This window comes from Phyllobates terribilis, unplaced genomic scaffold (assembly GCF_046119375.1).
Source record: "Phyllobates terribilis strain yellow unplaced genomic scaffold, ASM4611937v1 Scaffold_8__6_contigs__length_399053987, whole genome shotgun sequence".
Taxonomy (NCBI): Eukaryota; Metazoa; Chordata; class Amphibia; order Anura; family Dendrobatidae; genus Phyllobates; species Phyllobates terribilis.
The window spans coordinates 177,963,265-177,983,896 of NW_027362768.1; the positions used below are offsets into that span (position 1 = coordinate 177,963,265).

At 41.0% G+C, this 20,632-nt stretch overlaps 1 protein-coding gene across 12 annotated transcripts in view; it reads left to right on the plus strand.

Moving 5' to 3' along the window:
- Positions 1 to 20,632, plus strand: part of SGIP1 (SH3GL interacting endocytic adaptor 1) — a 76,764-nt gene that overhangs the window by 47,407 nt on the left and 8,725 nt on the right. For 2 of the 12 annotated variants that reach the window (XM_073643836.1, XM_073643837.1), the window contains 6 exons: positions 173 to 1,066; positions 1,632 to 1,753; positions 1,974 to 2,100; positions 6,106 to 6,162; positions 7,545 to 7,604; positions 17,572 to 17,701. In XM_073643836.1, coding sequence (XP_073499937.1) covers positions 173 to 1,066; positions 1,632 to 1,753; positions 1,974 to 2,100; positions 6,106 to 6,162; positions 7,545 to 7,604; positions 17,572 to 17,701 — 1,390 coding nt within the window. The remainder of the gene's footprint in view (positions 1 to 172; positions 1,067 to 1,631; positions 1,754 to 1,973; positions 2,101 to 6,105; positions 6,163 to 7,544; positions 7,605 to 17,571; positions 17,702 to 20,632) is intronic. The other 10 variants (XM_073643842.1, XM_073643847.1, XM_073643841.1 and 7 more) reach the window with 7 other exon arrangements.

A 20,632-nucleotide genomic window follows, 5' to 3' on the forward strand; every position in this document is an offset into this window, starting at 1 on the left:
TATTGAATCATAGATTCCAAACACATTAATCTAATGATATTTATTTTAAAATAGTTTTACTAGTCTGAAAGCCCAAAAATAACCATAAAGATGTGTACATTTTTACTAAATTCTGCATTTTCAACTTTGTATTGGATATTATTTTATATAATCTATATTTTATCATTTTTAGATCAAGGAGCTTCAGAAGAGCAGAAAGAAACGGCCACCACAGATGAACGACCCGCTTCTATCAGTGATGTAGACAGTATTTTCGGCCCCGTTTTATCCCCCAAGTCTGTAGCTATCAACACTGAAGACAAGTGGATCAGATTTCATGACCATTCCCCTGAAAAGATTTGTTGTTCTTCTCCATCTCGTTCTTCTCCATCTCTTCCTTCTTCCCCACGTCCCCCTCGTTCTCCCCTTCCTCCTCCTCGTTCTCCTCCTCCTCGTTCTCCTCCTCCTCCTCGTTCTCCTCCTCCTTGTTCTCCACTTCCACCTCGTTCTCCTCCTCCTCGTTCACCCCCTCCTCCTCGTTCTTCTCCTCGTTCTCCTCCACCCTCTCGTTCTCCTCCACCCTCTCGTTCTCCTCCACCCTCTCGTTCTCCTCCACCCTCTCGTTCTCCTCCACCCCCTCGTTCCCCACCTCCGCCTCTTTCTCCTCCTCCACCGCGTTCACCACCACCCCCTCGTTCACCACCGCCTCCTCTTTCTACTCCTCCTGCACTTTCTCCTATGCCTCCTACTTCTCCACCACCTCCTACATCTCCCCCTCCCGATCCTTCTCCACCCTCCCCTCTGTCCACAACATTGGTTGAATCTCCACCTCCTGAAGAACCAAACAGCCCCTGCGAACTGCTGCCCCCTGCGGAAACTTGTCGAAATATACCTTCACCTCTCAACCTGGAAGAAGTCCACAAAAAAATTGCAGAAAAGTCATTTCTTACAGATGATATACTGGAGACCGTTGCTTCTCCTAAAGATTTTAGCCTTGGTCAAAGAGCTACACCACCCCCACCGCCACCACCTACGTACAGAGCTGTGGTGTCTTCTCCAGGACCTGGTGGGGCAGGAAGTGCAAGTGGTATGTTTTATTATAGATCACTAACAATGATTGGTATCATTTATATAGCATGAAACGTATCCGGAGTTACCTCCTGGATTATACTCCAGAGCTGCACTCACTATTCTGCTGGTGCAGTCACTGTACATACATTACATTACTGATCCTGTACTGATCCTGAGTTACATCCTGTATTATACCCCAGAGCTGCATTCACTATTCTGCTGGTGCAGTCACTGTGTACATGCATTACATTACTGATCCTGAGTTACCTCCTGTATTATTCTCTAGAGCTGCATTCAATATTCTGCTGGTGCAATCACTGTGTACATAACTATTACTACATTTACATATTGGTTCTTGGATCAGCTCCGGGTAAGTAATTAAGTGTACAGTATATGTATCTATGCAGTGACTCCACCAGCAGAATAGTGAGTGCAGCTCTTTAGTATAATGCAAGGTGTATCTTCGGATCAGTACAGAATGAGAAATATAATTTCTCAGCTTGTGCTGTTACTGTTTTTGTAATCTGTAAGGTGAACAGTCACTATAACATTTCAACACTATTACTTTTTTCCCTTTTAAGGAACATCCTCGCCTGCTCGTCCTGCCACCCCTCTTGCCACCTGCAGTACAACCCCACCACCACCACCTCCTCGTCCGCCATCTCGCCCTAAAGTACCACCTGGGAAGCCTCCAGTAACAGATGTGAGTTATTTTCCTGTGGATTTGTACATAATACATCGGGATTATTGATGTAATAACTCATTTCATTTGGCTACGGATCCTAAATTCCTGCTTTATGTAGCTGTCGTAAAACTTTTATTGCAGCAGGTCTGACCTCTGGGATGTGAACATTTCTGAACACAGCTGGGTCTTCTTCCCTCAAGTGTGTGCATACAGATGACCTTTACTTTTTCTTTTGCAGTCACGACCATTCAGTCCACCCGTCCATTCATCCAGCCCACCTCCCATTGCCCCCTTGGCACGAGCTGAGAGCACGTCCTCCATTTCTTCAGCAACGTCCCTGAGTGCAGCCACCACACCAACAGTCGGTAAAGACTTTTTGCATTCGTCACATTTTTCTGTGCGTTTCACTGTAAACTTTACTACATTATACAACACACCCATACGTAATCTGCCTCAGCAGGTAGGCTTTTATGGTGTTGAGATGGTTGTATAGATTGGCAGGGGTCTCTTCCAGGACTATATGCAAATTAGGGACCACATCATTGCTGTATGTGATAAGCATGTCCAAATAGCACGCCGACTCTCAATGTAGTCAGATTCGTAAAGAGGGTTCACATGTAGTGGATGTACTCACTTTGAGGTTTTTTAGGGAATTTTCAAAATTTGGCAGTGAGTAGTGATCATTATAATTAAGTGTTACGTATCATTCATACCCCCTGCTGGTCCAGTGATCACTGCCAGGATAGGAAATAATTATGTCCTTTCCATCAGTCACCGGACCACTGAGGCCACCGATTCCTATGGGATGACAGTCACGCCCGGTGTGGGAAAGACTAAGTGCAACACGAAGGGAAGAGGGGAGGGTAGACCAAGCGCTAGGGAAAGGGTGAGTGGAGACCCCTAGGTAGATCTAATATCACCCTACCTGTCCTACCGTCCCTATATTGGTTCCGCACCTATCGCCGAACAGGAAACCTAATCTCTGTATGTTCCTAGAGCTAGGCCCTATATAGAGAGGGGGGTGTGAGCACTGGTCAGTCCCCACTGTAAACTAAATATAATAAAGGAGACAAGGGGGGGGGGGACTTAGCTTGAGCAGACACCAGAGAGATAACACCAATCGTCCTCCAAGGGCAACAGAGAGGAAGCTAGTCGACTGCTATTGTTCCAAGCCTTCACAAGGGAAAATGAGAATATCACCGGTGACTCCCTGAAGCATACTGAGAGTTTGACACACCATTGTCTGGGTGTTTATAATCAGAGCAGGAGGGAGGTTGCCACTGGGTCCAAAAGTAAGAAGGATTAAGAAGGCGTCTGCAAAGCCAAACGCAGTGCCCTTCTGCAGCCAGAATGCAGAGTGACTGTCTGTTACATCTGACACACCCATGAAAATGATGTCCTTTTCATTAGTCACCTGAATACCGTAGCTAATTATTGGTCTCAGGGGTCACATTGCACACAAGTACACATGACTGCTAAGGCCAGCGATTAGCTGAAGTAGATGAAGGAACAGGACGTCATCAATTTTTGACCCACCAGAGTGTCAGGCCATTCAGCAGGTAAGGAAATGCCTATTGTATATATTTTTTTTAACAATCTCCCAAATTTTAAAAGGTCCGAAAAGGAAAAAAAAGTTCAGTGCTCCCTCAAGTAGTTTTGGCAATAATGGCATTCATGTGGAGTAATGAAGATACATAGTATTTCCTGCTATTTGGCCTTTTCCTGTTAGGAAAACAATCTCCCAACCAAATCTTTATAGAAATATGGCCATAAAGGTTGTCTGATGGCGTACGCACATATGGATGACACAGAGGGGCCAACCTCACGATCCTACTCTGAGTCAGTATAAAGAGCTGTCCTGACAAACTTCAGCAGTTTGTGTCACATGGATGTTCTTATATCTGAACGGTCACCATGTAATAACATATTTCCATCTATGTGTTTTATGACTGACCTGTAGATAAAATTAACTTTCTGTCTGATACTTGCCCTCTTGCTTACAATTTTTGATTGGTTGCTTGACCCGAGCGAAAATTAAATTTTTCTTTTAGTTATGTGGTTTTTTTTAATCACTTTCTCCTTCATTATTAAGGTGGTCCTAGTAACTTCTTTTTTTCAATTACTATTCCAACTACTGAATATATATATATATCCTTAGTGCTGGAGCTGAAAGCAGCCAAGTACATGCCCAGTCTTAAAGGGATTTTCTGTGATTTCACATTCATCCTTAGGGCTTATTCAAGATGTCGGTGATTTTTCTCGTGCACAAAAATACGGTCCGAGTTTCATCAGTGTTTAATATCACAGTTTGGTCAGTGTCAGAGTTTCATCAGTTTTTTCTTGGATGAAAAAAAAACTCTGACGTTTCTAAAGTTGTCAAACAGTCCATGAACAACGAACGGCACACAGATGGCATCAGAGTTCTGTACCCATTTTTGTTTACAGACCCATAGACACTCGGATCAATATTGTACAAGTCTCGATGCTTTTGTGCAGACCACTTGGTCCAGATAAAAAAAAAATAGAACATGTGAACCACCCCATAGACTATCATTGGTATAAGTGCTGTCTGTGAAAAACTAGTATAGAAGTCATACATAAAAAACTGACAACTGAATGAGCCTTCAGGGTGAATTTTCAGTGCATGATTGGTAAAGTTTCAGCCCCTTCAATGCGCCGTACTGGAAGCCGAAACACCCATAAACATGTGTTTTTAGTATTGCAGCCAAGACACAAACAAACCTGTGTGACGATAGAAAGGGGGCGATTTACTAAGAAGAAGGTGCCAAGTTTGAAAATTCTCTATAAAAGAGAGCGAGGTTAAGGGGAGCAATAAAATCTGCCAGTTTTCAATAATAACGTCCGCCATTAACTTTGGTTTACAAATTGTTGTTGTAAAGAAAGGCTTCCAAGAGATTGGCGAGGAAGTTAACAAGTCTTTCAAAATGTATCAGGGTTCTTAACTGTGATAAATGTTGCCCAGTTTCCGCCCATCTGAATTTAGGACATTACTAATAAATCTTCCCTACTGTGTCGTAAACTCCAGTGAAGGGTCAGCAGCCATACTGGACGTGCATCTGCCCCTCTTTTCTGCTGACCATTGGGGATCAGATCCCCAACCAGTCATACATTGATTTTCTAAAATCTCCATTTAAGCAACAAAAAGTCATTTTATTCTGACTGGTTAATTGATCCAATGTGTGATACATATTGGGGTCTCAGATGTCATCATTGCACTATTTCATGGAAGCAGAAAATCTCCCAGATAATTCCAATCTTTCTCATAACACATACATTGTATAATATTGCAATTTTCTTGCTGCATATATCATGGAAGTCCCCTCATGCCAAGGACAATATAGCCCTCAGGAAAGGTCTTATATATCGTGTTGTCAGAGGGTTATCGTTTCTAATCAGCTGTCATAAAAATATGTTCTCATTTGTGATGAGCGTTAGATAAGTCCTTCAGTCGTCTTCTATTAGGTCATATCATGTGTTTTCTGCAAAGTTGAGTGTTTACCAATATGACTTCCTTACCATGTTATGTTATTCTTCCCTGTTGGCATGCTTTGTTATTTTTTCTGTTCAGATGAGGCAGGGCTGAATTTGTAATATTTAAGTATATGTCCAATATTTTATAGTCTCCATAAAAAATAACTTCATATAAAGTTGAGTCACTGTGTACATAAATTACATTTACTTATCCTGTACTGATCCGGAGTTACATCCTGTATTATACTCCAGAGCTGCACTCACTATTCTGCTGGTGCAGTCACTGTGTACATACATTACATTACTGATCCTGAGTTACATCCTGTATTATACCCCAGAGCTGCACTCACTATTCTGCTGGTGCAGTCACTGTGTGCATACATTACATTACTGTTCCTGAGTTACATCCTATCCTGTATTATACCCCAGAGCTGCACTCACTATTCTGCTGGTGCAGTCACTGTGTACATACATTACATTCCTTTTCTTGTACTGACCCTAAATTACATATTGCATTATACTCAGGAGCTGCGTTATAATTTTGCCTGGGGTTTTGTTCACCTTATCCAGTGATAACCCTCAAAATTGCAATTACAGTTGTTGAGCACATAAGGCTGTAACTCTGAACCTTCTTACAGATTATATTTCATATCTCGTACTTGTAAGTTACCCAACTTTTTATGTTGCTCATGTGTGGATATAAATGTATAGAACTTTCCTGATACTTTAGGATATAATATACAGTTGACATAATGTTCAATGTCGCTGCCATCCTCTCTGCTCACGTGACTGTTCAGAGTATGTTAGCACTTTTCTGCATGGCTTGGCTTTTATTCTATGTTTTTACTTATCCCTCGTTCTTTTGATCATGATATCAGAAGGCGATGCATTTGCTGACAAACGGCCCCTGTTTGACAGACGAGAGACTCCTGCAGGTACTGTACTATAGTGAGGGGGACTTGCTTTCTAGCCGTGTTAGCATGTTGTGCTGTGTTCTCTAGTTCTTCCTTCGTTCTTTATAACTGGATCATCCTCCATCTGTCTTACAGATTAAAAGAATTCTTTCCAGAGTAATAAGCAGTTGTCAGAGATGATATCAGATCAGATTAGTTGACTCTACAGATCTCTATTGATTGCCCACGCCCGGTGTAAAATGTTTCAGTCCTGATGTGACGAGACCTAGGTACCGCCGGGGGGTCTCATCGCAGGCCCACACTGCAGCAGCAGGATATTGTTCATTGCATGACAGTTTCTCAGTTGCTTTTCAGGAATTCAGCTGTCAGTGATGCCTTTCTGTCCTGCATTGATGCCCTAAAGATTATTTTCATAGTGTTTATTAAGCAAACCAAACCCCTTTGGCCTTTTTAAGGCTGCATTCAAAAAAACTTGGTTTTATGTGGCACAATAACATTTATTTATTTTGCCGCTTTCTCTGTTGAAGTCAATTAATATTTTACATTTTAGGTGGAAAAATATAAAAGCTCTGGTGGCTGCAGTACTAATCATAACCTGTGGGGGTGCAGTATGAAATGGTGTACTACATGAGATTATTTATTTTTTTCACAGTGATGCAACTCTTGGTACTGTGTCTCCTTGTGGAGATGCAGCTAATGTAGATTGTCTTGCATGCAATGTGCATGCAAAATGCCTCTCCTCCAGACTGAAGAAAACAGTTTCTCCAGTGCTATCTGTAGATGGCTACCTTGTAAGTCGGTGTCTGACCCTAATTTGACAGAGGTGAACACTTGAGTACTGATAGGGATATTGCAGGTGAATAGAACATGTACAGGACAGGTTATGTTTTAAGGGAACCTGTCACATTGTCTGTTGGTAGCATGTCATAGACCCGGAGGAGCTGAGCATATAAATTTATATCTAGTTTTGTGGGAAAGTATTATTTATAACTCATATTTCATTCATTTTAATCTCTGCTATCTCTGTACTTATGAGTCCAGTGGGCGTTCTTATTAGTGAATAGGACCGCCCACTGGACTCCAAAGCACAAAAAGTCAGACTTTTAAGTGAATTAAATACAAGTTATGCTAAATCTTTTCCTACCAACTTATACACCAATCTTCTCAGCTCCTTCCGCTCTACAACTTGCTGCCTGCAGATCTGACATGACGAGTTCCCTTTTTAAATGAGTTATGGATCCTTAGGAAGCGTAAGTTATTTCTCCCGCCAAACATGTAGAACACATGGCTTGCAGTACCATTCCCCTACCCATTATTGTAGTCTTATCCTGCTCTGACTGTTATGTCCTTCTCTCTCCTCTCCCAAAACCTTTTCCGACCCTCTTCCAATCCTCTCCACACAGAGAATGAACAGCCTTCCCTCATTTGGTTTGACCGAGGAAAATTTTATTTGACTTTTGAAGGTAAGTAGCACATAGCATACAAAACCAATCTGCCCTTTCCCTCCCCACCACCTACCTGCCCTGGCAGTTTCCACCTGCATAGTGTAGATGCTGTCTAGTTAACCCTTTCGCTGCTGATGGGGCTGAAAACGGCTTTGCAATCTCAGCACAAGGATCACTTTGGCTAAATGATAAAGTCGAAGCTCACATTGCTGCTACACTTTCCCTCTTCCATACAACATCCAGTCTGCATGTCTGATCGGTCATTTCTCCGCTCCATCTGCAATGCTATGACTTCTGCTTAGTGGGCCTGTGATAATCTGGTTAAAAGCTCTATGAAAATAGCTAGGACTAAACCATACTCTGATTCTGTATCATATGGTTGCTTTGCAGAATGTTTTTCTGATAAGTTTAATAGAAGCAGTTCTGGGTTCCTATTTTACTGTTACAATGCACCAAAAATAATAATAATAAAAAAAAAGTGAAACAAATTTGCAAATAGTCCTGATTATGTCATTTTATGTCCACAGCTCTTATACAGAGCAATGCATCCCCATGGTAGTCATACTCTTTTCTATCTGCCCCACACTTCTTGCAAAATCACCCTATTATATAACACACAGTAACCAAAACTGTATCATGCATATACATTACAATAAACCCTACAACCAAAAAAAAGCATGAACATGACCAAGCCTAATCTATCACGTAAGACATAATTACATGGATTATGTTTGATGTTAGGTTCATGCTGTTTGGTTCCAGAGTTTATCAACTTTTTAAGAAATACAGAATACATAAGATAGAAGGGAGAATGGCTGTGAGATCAGACTGCACAGAGTTGTTTGGAGTCTTTTACTATAGAAACACATAGGTCGGCATATGAGCTGTAGACTGCTACATAATACGAAGTTTTTAATAAAACTATTTTAAAAAAATAGCTTCATTTTTAACTTTAGGTTCATTTAAGGTTAAGAAAAAAAAATTTGCAAAGGCAGAGCCTACACTTTAGATTGGTGTTGGAAGAGTGTATTTGTTTGCGGTAAGGGAAAAAAGGTGCTGTCAGACTCTGATGGCCGCTGCTTATTTCTACATCATCAGTTATGTTATATTAGATATAATCTGCTTTATGTCTGTTGTTGGAGAGTCAGAAGACAGTCATGCAAATTATAGTATCGAGCGATTTCACTGAAAACTCTGAGGCCACAGTAACCACAGTAAATCCTATATATTAAGGGCCTCTGTGATAATCTGACAATCTAATGTCTATGAGGGCTGTCAGACTCCTGGCTGTGCTTGGGCCATGACTGGATGGATTCTTCAAATCATACCCTTAGGAATCTCCTTGAAATGGCAGTAGTGGTGTCTTGGATCTGCTTATCTTCCTGCTGTTGAAGGAAATAAGTTAAGAACCAAGCTAAACAGCTATCTTTCCTGATCACCCTCCTCCCATGCACATGCAAAGATGAGTGAGCCGTCACCATAATCTTCTGCTTGCTTTAAGTTTTTTGAGAACATGGGGATTGGGCGTTCAAATTCAATATACTATAATAGTGCTTTCTGTATACAAGGACTATAAATACTATAATACTGCCCCCTATGTCCAAGAATAGAACTGCTATAATACTGCCCTATGTACAAAAATATTACTACTATAATACTGCTCCTATGTACAAGAATATAACTGCTATAATACTGCTCCTATGTACAAGAATATAACTACTATAATACTGCTCCTATGTACAAGAATATAACTACTATAATACTGCCCCTATGTACAAGAATACAACTACTATAATACTGCTCCTATGCACAAGAATATAACTACTATAATACTGCCCCTATGTACAAGAATATAACTGATATAATACTGCCCTATGTACAAAAATAGAACTACTATAAATTATAGAAGTTCTATTCTTGTACATAGGGCAGTATTATAGTCTACAATACTGCTCCTATGTACAAGAATAGAACTACTATAATACTGCCCCCTATGTACAAGCATATAACTACTATAATACTGCCACCTATGTACAAGAATATAACTACTATAATACTGCCGCCTATGTACTATAATACTGCCTCCTATGTACAAGAATATAACTACTATAATACTGCTCCCTATGTACAAGAATATAACTACTATAATACTGCCCCCTATGTACAAGAATATAACTACTATAATAGTGCCCCTATATACAAGAATATAACTACTATAATACTGCCCCTATATACAAGAATATAACTACTATAATACTGCCCTCTATGTACAAGAATATAACTACTATAATACTGCTCCTATATACAAGAATATAACTACTATAATACTGCCCCCTATGTACAAGAATATAACTACTATAATACTGCTCCCTATGTACAAGAATATAACTACTATAATACTGCCCCCTATGTACAAGAATATAACTACTATAATACTGCTCCCTATGTACAAGAATATAACTACTATAATACTTCTCCTATGTACAAGAATATAACTACTATAATACTGCCGCCTATGTACAAGAATATAACTACTATAATACTGCTCCTATATACAAGAATATAACTACTATAATACTGCCCCTATGTACGAGAATATAGCTACTATAATACTGCTCCTGTATACAAGAATATAACTACTATAATACTGCCCCTATGTACGAGAATATAACTACTATAATGCTGTTCCCAATGTATCACACAGTATGGTTAAGTATCTATTCTATGAATTATTTTCCTTGGGGAAAAAAACCACAGTATGAAATTATCAGTCGCTCAGGGCCCCTTTTCCTGGATCCTCCACTGATATTTTCAGCCTTCGCATACACGGTTTATGTAATCTTACAGTCCAGCATCTCAGGAATGCTATGAATCATTTTGGACCCCATTCTACGTTCTGTTCTTGCATCAGAGCTCGGGTGTTATGATATTTTACAGGACATTCCTGAATAAAGTATTGAATTATACATAACTATAACACAATGGCTTTTCTGCTTCCCTAAATGAATAACGACATGTTTATAGGAAGCACTGGTAATTGCCACTTACCAAAGCACCGACTGAGAGATAAATGGATCGGCCTGTGCAAGGAGAATTTTCTGTTTTCTTTATTGAGAAACTTTAGTTAGAATTTTGCATCTGTGCAATGTCACAACTTAAAGTGGAGATGTCTGTAACTCTGGTCTGAACATGCCATAGATGTCAATAATCAGAATTGCCCCATTTCTAAATGGGAAGTTTATAAGTGATATATTTGTCCAGTCATTTCTTGTAAAACAGAGAAAAAACGAAGATGCATATGTCACAAATTATGACATATAAATTATTGTGTCTGTGTGCTCACCAAAGCTGTGGCCAGGGATGACACACTTAGCTACGTGATCTATACTGGTAAGGACTGAACCTTTCTTAGCATGCCGTATGCATCCCTCTGAATGTATGGGGCGTACACAGCATCTTACATGCATTTATTCAGTTCCATACGCTCCCGGCACGTGTTTAGGCCTCGTTCACACCAGTATTCTAATTTTCTATTTACCTACTACTATACTACAAAAAAAAAAAGAAAAAAAAACATTTTTACATAACTTTTAATAAATTGCAGTCGAGTCCTGATTTTTTTCTTCTTACTTGAGTAGGTTATGGATTGGACAATTGATGCAAAAAATGTTTTGTTTTTTGTTTTTTTTCACTTTTTTTGGTTCATTTATATTACAGGGGGTTGTGTACTTTAGGACACTTTCTAGTGATAAATGAGACCCTGGAAAATTAGACTGATCAGTGGCTGTCCTAATGCTGGTGCCTTAAGCAATTAGCTATGCTGTATGGGGGAACGAAACCCAGCAACACCTGTTCGGTTTTTCTGCAGCGTCTCTACAGGAGAAAATATGCAGTACACTTTTCGGGTTAAAATCAATGGACTGCCCGTGTAATATGTGGACGTGATCAGTCCTCCAGAGTGAGATATATTCTTTGTAACCAGGCTCCACTCTGGCAAGCAGATAAAGGTCTTTAATACGGACCACTTCTCTTCTAGGGTTTTTTTTATGTCCAAAATGAAGAGGTTTGCCATTTTCCAAAATCCTAGGTTTCTTGTAACAAAAAATAAATAAAAGCTTTTCCACTCACCTTCCCCAGGTCCAGCACTGAGTATCCACCACTGCCCTGGTCTCTGTTGCTTGTCTACAGTGCTGAAGCCAGTCAGTAAACGAAACGGCGCGAGCTGCTGAGCTACTGGCTGCAGCGCTGTCAAAGTGACGTTAGCACTACAGACAATAGCAGACACCGCAGCCGCAATAGTCTCTCTATGCTGGACCTGGGGAGGGTGAGTAAGGCGCAGTTTGTTTTTAAACTACGCCTGGGAACACCAGTTTTCTGAAAACTGAGAACGCCATTAAAGGAATATAAACAGAACGTCATTGAAGGAATTCTCTAGGTCAGGATACCCCTTTATGAGATGGTCTGGCCATCTTGAGCCGTCCATTTCCCACACACTGGCAGTTATAGGTTTTGAAAATGAGTTTTCTAACCAGATGACCCTTTAGTCTTTTAAAGTATAACCACATTTAAAAAAAAAAAACTTTCGAAGTCTGCAGAGGCTGAGACCCCTACCGTTCGCTATAACACATGAGCAGAAGCATTCAGCCGAGCGCTGCTCTCCACCAACACTCAATGGAAAGTCTATGGCGTCTGTCTTCAGTGTTGGAGTAGAGCAGCGCTTCTGCTCTTTCCTTATAATGATCCGTGCCTTGATCTCACAAATCTTCTGACGTGTCAATGTTTTTTAGAATTTTTTTTTTTACTTTAAAAATCCATATCATTTGTCCAATTCATCTTGATCCTTTGTTGAAGAAAAATAAATCCCCTAAAAAATGTAAGTGTGAACCTAGCCTTACACTCGCACGACCTTGCCGTGCCTTGATCGGTTTGTGCTGCGTAGCCATATCGGTACATGGAACCAAAATGTGTACAAGATTATTATTGAAGTGACACAGATCACACTTGTGGCTCGTTCAGACGAGCCTGTTATATGGACTCGACCAACGATCTGCATGGGAATAGTTGTAGCATGCACTATTCTTGCCCGATACGGACCAGACTAGTGCATGTAAAATAGCAGCGAGCTCCTGCACTCGTCCGCTATGAGGATGAGCACACAGCTGCACTCGGAGCCAGTCACTCTTGCAGTTGACTAACCCTGAGTTTTAGTGTGGCCGTCAAAACCCAGCCCTAGGCATAATTCACACAAATCCCCTATCTATTTGCGCAGTAGGCCATTCACAGACCAATATTAGCCCATGTGCTATTTTCCTCACGAACCGCAGGTGCATTTGGATAGAATTGTGGCATAGCCTAGCCTGAATTACAGACCAGACTAGTGCATGTAAGTATTAGGAACCCTCCTGCACCCGTCTATGTAGATGAGCACACAATTTGCAGACACAAGTGATCTGCAAGCTCAACCATTGTCTGGACTTAGCCTTGTGTCAAATAAAATGACTTTTGATTTTTCCCAAGCATGCTTATTAAGGGACTCTAACCAACGGGAAAAAGGGAAAATTAACAGATTGTTAAAAGTTTCTTTTTTCGGTGGAATTACATTTTAATTTTAGAGCAACAGCTTTGTATATCCTCGAGGCAGCCACAGCTTCACACCACTAAGTATAAGTTTTAAGGATAATTACTACTGATGAGCGAGTATGTTGTGTTAACGCTTTCGGCGAGTACGCTCGGGCCGAGCTCCGAGTATTTACAGCTGCTCGGTGATATGGTTGAATTGCTCCCGTGTGCATGATTTGCAACTGTTTGACAGCTTTATTACATGGGAGGAATGTCTATTTCTTACACATTCCTCACATGTATTAAAACTGTCAAACAGTTGCAAATCATGCACATGGGAGCGATTTAACCTTATCACCGAGCAGCTGTAAATACTCGGAGCTCGGCCCGAGCATACTCGGACAGAACATACTCGCTCAACACTAATAATTACTTTTTGAAAGATCCGTTTTGTAATAAAATTAGCTGAAGAAATGGAGAAGAATAATCAGATCTCTGTGTAGGAAATCATAAGTGTGGAAAGGTTGTATGAGACCCATGTATGAGACCCATTCCTCCATGTGAAGGGAGCGCGCGCTTTCTCGAAGGACTAAGGGTTTGGATGATATAAAATTTAGTAATGTTGATTTCTCTGACCTTTCGCCTGAGCAGCCACGTTGCGTTTGTATCAGCCATACATGAGTGCAGCCATGTAATTTTATTTAATTTATGTCTAATTATTACATGACCGACAGGTTGTCCGCACTGTTTGCTAGCTGTCTAGTGGCATGATATCACTTGGCTCTGGCTGATATGGCATTTTGCTTCTACAATATAGCAAGAACCCCACATCTTCCTCTCCTGCTCCTTTCTAACCCTTCCCAAATTGTCATGCCTTTTTTTTCATTAGGTTACTTATTAAAGCAAGTGTAACATAATCCTAGAAGAAAAGCCAAGTGCTTCTGTCTTCTTCACTGACTAAAGCTGCATTTACACTGGCAGATTTAAGCCCATGAACTAGGATTGATCGGCTATATACTGGTTTATCGGTGCTTGTTTAAAGCGCATCTGTCAGCGCAGAATGACTGTTCAAACCAAGGACAGCCGCTCGGTGCACCCTTAGTGAGGCCATACATTCCAGTGCACCGTCCCGCCTACTTGTTTTCCATCCATCTCCATTGACCGCTCTGGCTTTATAGAGCCGGAGAAGAGCTGAGGTGGGACGGGGCACTGAATCGTTTGGCCACACCAAGGGTGCTCCTGTACTTTGTTTGAACAGTCATTCTGTGCTGATGCATGTGTGCCAGTGTAACAGTTTTGCCTACAGAGTTCCTTTATAGTGCGGGCACCTGCTGTGGCTAGCTGTTACACAATCAATGCCATGGGTGGACTGAGCGTCAGCCATTTGTCTAGCCCCCCAGCATGTGTCCCCATCTTTAAGCTGTGTTCACATATTGCAGATACAGCCACAACGTGTGAATGCATCCTCAGACTGGTTTCACATGTCTATGAAACACAGACCGTGCTCAGATCGGAGTACTAGGTCTTACTGTCAGGGCGCCAGAGCTACGTGCCCCATATATGCCTGTGAGGCATTTAGCTCAGGTTAGGAGACTCGGCAGTCAGGCCAGAGCAAGCCGAGCTGCAGAGTAAAATAGTTGCACTGCGAGAGAGGACGTACATTTCTGACTACCGCAGACTCCCAACAGACACTACACCTAGCCTGGAGTTACTCGTACTAGCTGAACCCTCATACAATGTGGGGACCGGATGTCTGCTTTAATGAATCATAATTTCAGACATCCATAAAATACAATCTGAGTTTGGACTGTGATGTCCACATCAGCTGCGGGCCTCCTGACCTATATCACCGGTCTTATATACGCCTACGAGGCTGGTGAGATCTGGAAATTGCTGCCCATATTCGGACCGTGCTTTACGGATGACTGAAATCAGCCTTAGAGTTGTGATCTTGTACCGTGTCGGCTATAAAGATGATTGTGAGGGATCTGTACAAGACCTGGCGACTGGAACTTGAAACAAAAAAAACCCCACTGCGACTGTGATAATCATCATGCCTTCACTTCATTTGGAAAAAGAAATGATTTTTTTTTTTTTGTTTGTTTTTTTATACGCCTTAATATTTTTTTGTATCGTGAATAACCTCCTGGTCCTGATGTGAATTTTCAGCTGTGATACAGATTGTGGCACAAATATCCATATTTTCTTTAAAGCAAAAGGAAACTGTCATGCAATTGTAACTTGACTTGCAGATTAGCCATTTGTCTGGGTGCCTGTATTATGGAGGTCGGGCTGCCATAAGAGCAAGTGAAATGTATATCAAAATGTGCAAATGAATGTGACCACAATGTAAATCCAGATTGTGCATGTATTGTCATATATTCAGGTGTGGAAAGTATACATTATCTTCTGTCATTAGATCACATTGGCGGGGTCCTAAAGCAGGGACAGTCCCCCCCCCGATGCCTTGAACGCTGAATTAAAGGGGTATTCCTATCTTAAAAAGTGAAAGCTATTGCTAGAATAGGGCTGGCGGGGGTCGGACTTCTCAGACCTCCACTGTTCTTGAGAATAAAGGGTGTAGGTTTAGCATATCGTCCTCTTACTGTTTTCCCTGCACAGCGGCTTCTCGGTAATCCCATTCCACTGAGCTATCCTTTATTGGTTTGATGCACGTATCGTGCTCTGAGTGGCCGAAAAGTGGCTGCGATGCATCCAAAAACCAATCTGAGGCTACGTTCCCACAATGAGTTTTTGAGGGGTTTTTTTATCTGCAACATGAAAAACTCACCAAAAGTTCATTGTGGAAACTTAGCCTAAGGCTGTGTGCCCACGATGCGTTTTTGGTATGTTTTTTGGTGCGGATTTGCAGCGCAGAAACGCATTGCATACCTTATCCCATGACATTCTGCAAGTTCTGTGCACATGGTCAGGATTTTTTCTGCGTGGATTTTACTCGCAGAAAAATTCTCGACATGACCAATTCTTGTGCGTTTCTGCATGCAGATTTGCCTATGCAATGCATTGGAAAAACGCATGTAAAAACTGCATGCTTTTTTCTGCCAAGGAGATGCAGAAATGCTCAGGAAAATTTCTGCTTCATTTCTGCATCGTGGGCAATAAGCCTAACTGTTCATTGCAGTTCTCAATCAATTCCTGCGTGTCCTACACACTGGGGACCGTTTGAGTCCTTTTTTTTGCCCTTCAATAAAGAAATCATGCGAGTCCTTCTTTCCACACCCAATCGTAGAAAAAGCCTGCTTTCCCTGCTCATTCAGAGATTGATTAATTAAAGGGTTGTCCACCTTTGGGGACACATCCATTTTCTTTTATTTATTTTTTTCTATTTATATTTAAGTATTCGGGTCTAAAAATAATTTTTGCAATTTTTGTTTTATTAAAATTTGTCCCTTCCTTTTACTGGCTGTTTGTGTTTTTGTACATTCAACTTGGATTTTATGTGGGGTCATGAATCAGATGAGAGGAGTTATAAACTCCCTCTCAAACCATCACAACGGCCGAATCAAGGACTCTCCGTTAACTTATTTTTCGACCAGCAATAGACCTTTTTTTTGTTTTTTTTAAGGAAACCCAATTGCAAATACATGTATTTAAGTAAGATTGTCCCCAAAGGTTGACAACCCCTTTAAAAAAATAAATAAATAAAACCATCACCTCCTGAAAAGCACATCTGAGAAAATACCTTTTATAACTCGCCATCCGCCCTCCACCTGCACCATTGAAACTTACCGTATTATGGTCGCATGATGAGCATTTATTCTGGACCTGTGCTATTCACGGCAGGAATGTGTAGACTCAGCATCAGTGCCGATCACCTCTAGATGCAGAAGTAAGCGGCGCAAGACAACCTTTTAATGGTTGTGCAGTTTTTCAGAACCCATGAAGCATTTAACAAAATGTCATTGCATTTTTTTCGGCTTTTTTTGTACTCTTTTCATAGTTTTCTGTACATGTATAGTTAGTTATACAACTTTTTACTATACTTTTTCACTTCATCTTTTTATTCTTTATGAATGGAAACAGTCTTCACTACACAGAGACTGAAAACTTTACAGACCTAATACTTCTCAGAGCTGAGAGTTTTACACTTGCAGTTCAGACAATGCTGTTTTATCTTACAAGATTTTCGGTCTTCATATGTAAACAAAAATATTGCCTTTTACGGACAGCAAGCAGGGATTTCAATGCCTTTAACTGGAATACCCCTTTAATTTACAATCTTGCAGATAATATATTTGGATGAGAATTTGTGCAAATGTTGTTTTTCAGTTTGCATCTGTCTTGTTGCTTTGTTGCTTTTCCATTTTCTTTCACTGTTACATCTCCCATATTGTGTGTTCTATTCCCAGCAGTTGTTGTGTCTTGTTTGCAACTTTATATTCTTACACCCATAACAAGAGATCAGCGGCCCCTTGTCTTGCAGGATCTTCACGAGGACCAAGCCCCCTAACCATGGGGGCCCAGGATACCCTGCCAGTGGCAGCCGCCTTCACAGAGACGGTCAACGCTTACTTCAAAGGGGCTGATACCAATAAGTGAGTATGGCTGTGTAACATGATGCGGCCCAGTACAAGGATCGTATGACACCGTCTCTTGCCAAATCTGTAACCAGACCACTACTGTTTTCCTCTTTCCATTTGGTTCATAACGGTCAAAAGGGCAAAGAGATGTATCAGTGTCTGCGGAGAAAAGATGTGGAAGATGATAGTGCTTCTTTATCCATGGGGTTGCCACTGTTTAGATGTTCACTCAGCTTAATTTTTTAACTTTATAGAAACTTTTCTAGCCTTTATTTGCTACAAACAGTTAAGAAAGAGAAGGTTGCTTATGTAAAAAAAAAATCCATAATAAAGTGTTTTAAGTTGTGGTGTGAAAGTGTTTGCCCCCTTCCTGACTTCTTATTCTTTTGCTTGTTTGTCACTTAAATGTTTCAGATCACAAAACATATTTAAATATTAGACAAAGATAACACAAGTAAACATGAAATGCAGTTTTTAAATGAAGATTTTTATTATTAAGGGAAAAAGAAATCCAAACCTACAGAGCCCTGTGTGAAAAACTGATTGACCCCTAAACCTAATAACTGGTTGGGCCCTTAGCAGCAACAACTGCAATCAAGCGTTTATGATAACTGGCAATGAGTCTTTTACAACGCTCTGAATTTTGTCCACTTATCTTTGCAAAATTGTTGTAATTCACCAAAATTGAAGGGTTTCTGAGCATGAGCCGCCTTTCTAAGTTCACGCCACAGCATCTCAATTGGATTAAGGTCAGGACTTTGACTAGTCCACTCCAAAGTCTTCATTTTGTTTTTCTTTTGTTTTGGATCATTGTCCTGCTGCATAACGCAAGTGCGCTTCAGCTTGAGGTCACAAACAGGTGGCCGGACATTAAGTCATGGAGCAATGCTGGGAAAAGCTGGGCGGGGGCGAACCTGGACTGGTTTAGTCTCCAGCTATGGTCACAGGCTGTGTATGACGACCTTTATTGTCTCTGAAACATTCCGGCCAGGCTCTGATTTGTGCTGCCTGTGGTTTGGGCAGCGTGAATCAGTTGACAGGTTCCCTTTTAAGATAGCCGCAGCTAGGAGGAGGAGGTTGTACCCAGATTTCCACAATGTAGAGAGGGGAGAAAGTGTTTATTGTCTCAGGCAGGGCAGCAAAAAAACAGGCTGTAGAAAAGGAGTTAGGATATGTGCCCACGTAGCGTTTTACAAGCGTATATGCTACGGAATTTCCGCAGCATAAACGCTTGGTAATCCGCCCCCCATGGTCCCCAATGACAAGCCGCAATGTCAGTGCCCATGCTGCGGATTTTTCCGTAGCATTTATGCTGCGCTCAAAGATCCGCAGCATGTCCATTAATTTTGCAGACACGCAGCGTAATCGCCGCCATTGACTTGCATTGAAACGCATAATATCCGTGTCAGTACATTTGTACACACGGATATTATGCTTTTCTATGTGCGGATGGTACCCAAGTCTGGAGGAGAGTCTCATCCAGACCTGGGTACCATAGAACCTGTAAAAAAGAAAAATTTTAAATAAAAAATAAAGTTTATACTCACCTGCTGTTGTCCTCCCGGTGTTTTGTCTGCGCCGTCCGGTGTCTTGCACTGCTCGCGCTGTTGTGAAGGACCTGCCATGACGTCACTGAGTCATGTGACCCATCACATAGCTCAATGACGTCATCGCCGGTCCTTCACACTACCGCGAACAATGCAAGACACCGGACGGCGCAGACAAAACACCGGGAGGACAACGGAAGGTGAGTATAAACTTTATTTTTTTATTTTTTACCATTCTTATTCTTTTTTCTTAACTAACTTGGTCACACTACTATAAATCTATGCCGGTTGCATGGATCTGTATAGTGTGAACAAGTTGTCAAGCACTTTCCAAGTGATGCTAAAATCGCTTGGAAAAGCACTTGATAACCCGCATGCAGAAATGCATGCAAAGACGCTTGACAAACGCTTCTACCTGGCGGGAAAAACGCATGTAAAATCCGCATGCGTTTTTCCTGCCAGGGAGAAGCGTAAAAAATATGCAGCATTTCTGCATCGTGGGCACATAGCCTTAAGCACAAAATAAAGTGAAAGGTAAGAAGCTGTGCTGATATAAGCTAATGAAGACCGATGTCACATCCAGCCTGTATTCCTGGGAGAGACTCCCACTAGATATAAAATCTGACACTTGGATCCATCTGCATATTAGGACTTCTGATCATTTTTACCTCCTCAATGGTATCCATAGTCTTTAAATTTGTGCAAATTCATTTTTATGTTTGTTTTAATTTTGCATGTAAATGGAGAAGAAAGTATGTACCTAAAATTCAGTATGAAAAATATGTTTATGAAAGTTGATCATCTGAAATATGAAAAGTACAGATTTTTATTTTTGCACCAACAGCAAGACAAATCAAGTAATGCAACAGTTTCATTGGTAGAGAAAGGTTGAACTGGAGCTTGGTCTTTTTTCATCCTATAACTATATATATATGTACACTGTGTTCCAAATTATTATGCAAAAAGTGTTTCGGAGTGATAAGGTAAGAATTTTTTTGTTTGTCAGTTAAACTCATTGATGGTGATGTGTGTCAGGGCTCTTTATATCACTGTAAGCAATTGCCGACACCTGTGCTAATTAGTTTGGCAGGTGTGTCCAATGAAAGGCAAGACTACTTAAGAAGGCTGTCCCACATTATTAAGCAGCCTACATTTTCTGCCAAAATGGGAAAGAAAAAGGATGTGTCGGCTGCTGAGAAGCAACAAATTGTGGAGTGTTTAGGTCAAGGTATGACTACAATCAACATTGCCAAGACACTTCATCCTGATCATCGCACAATCAAGAAGTATGTAGCTGATTCACAGTACACACGTGTGCGTGCTGATAAGGGAAAATTGAGGACTCTTTCCTACAGGCAATTACGTCAGGTTAAAAGAGCAGCGGCAAAAAAGCCTTGTC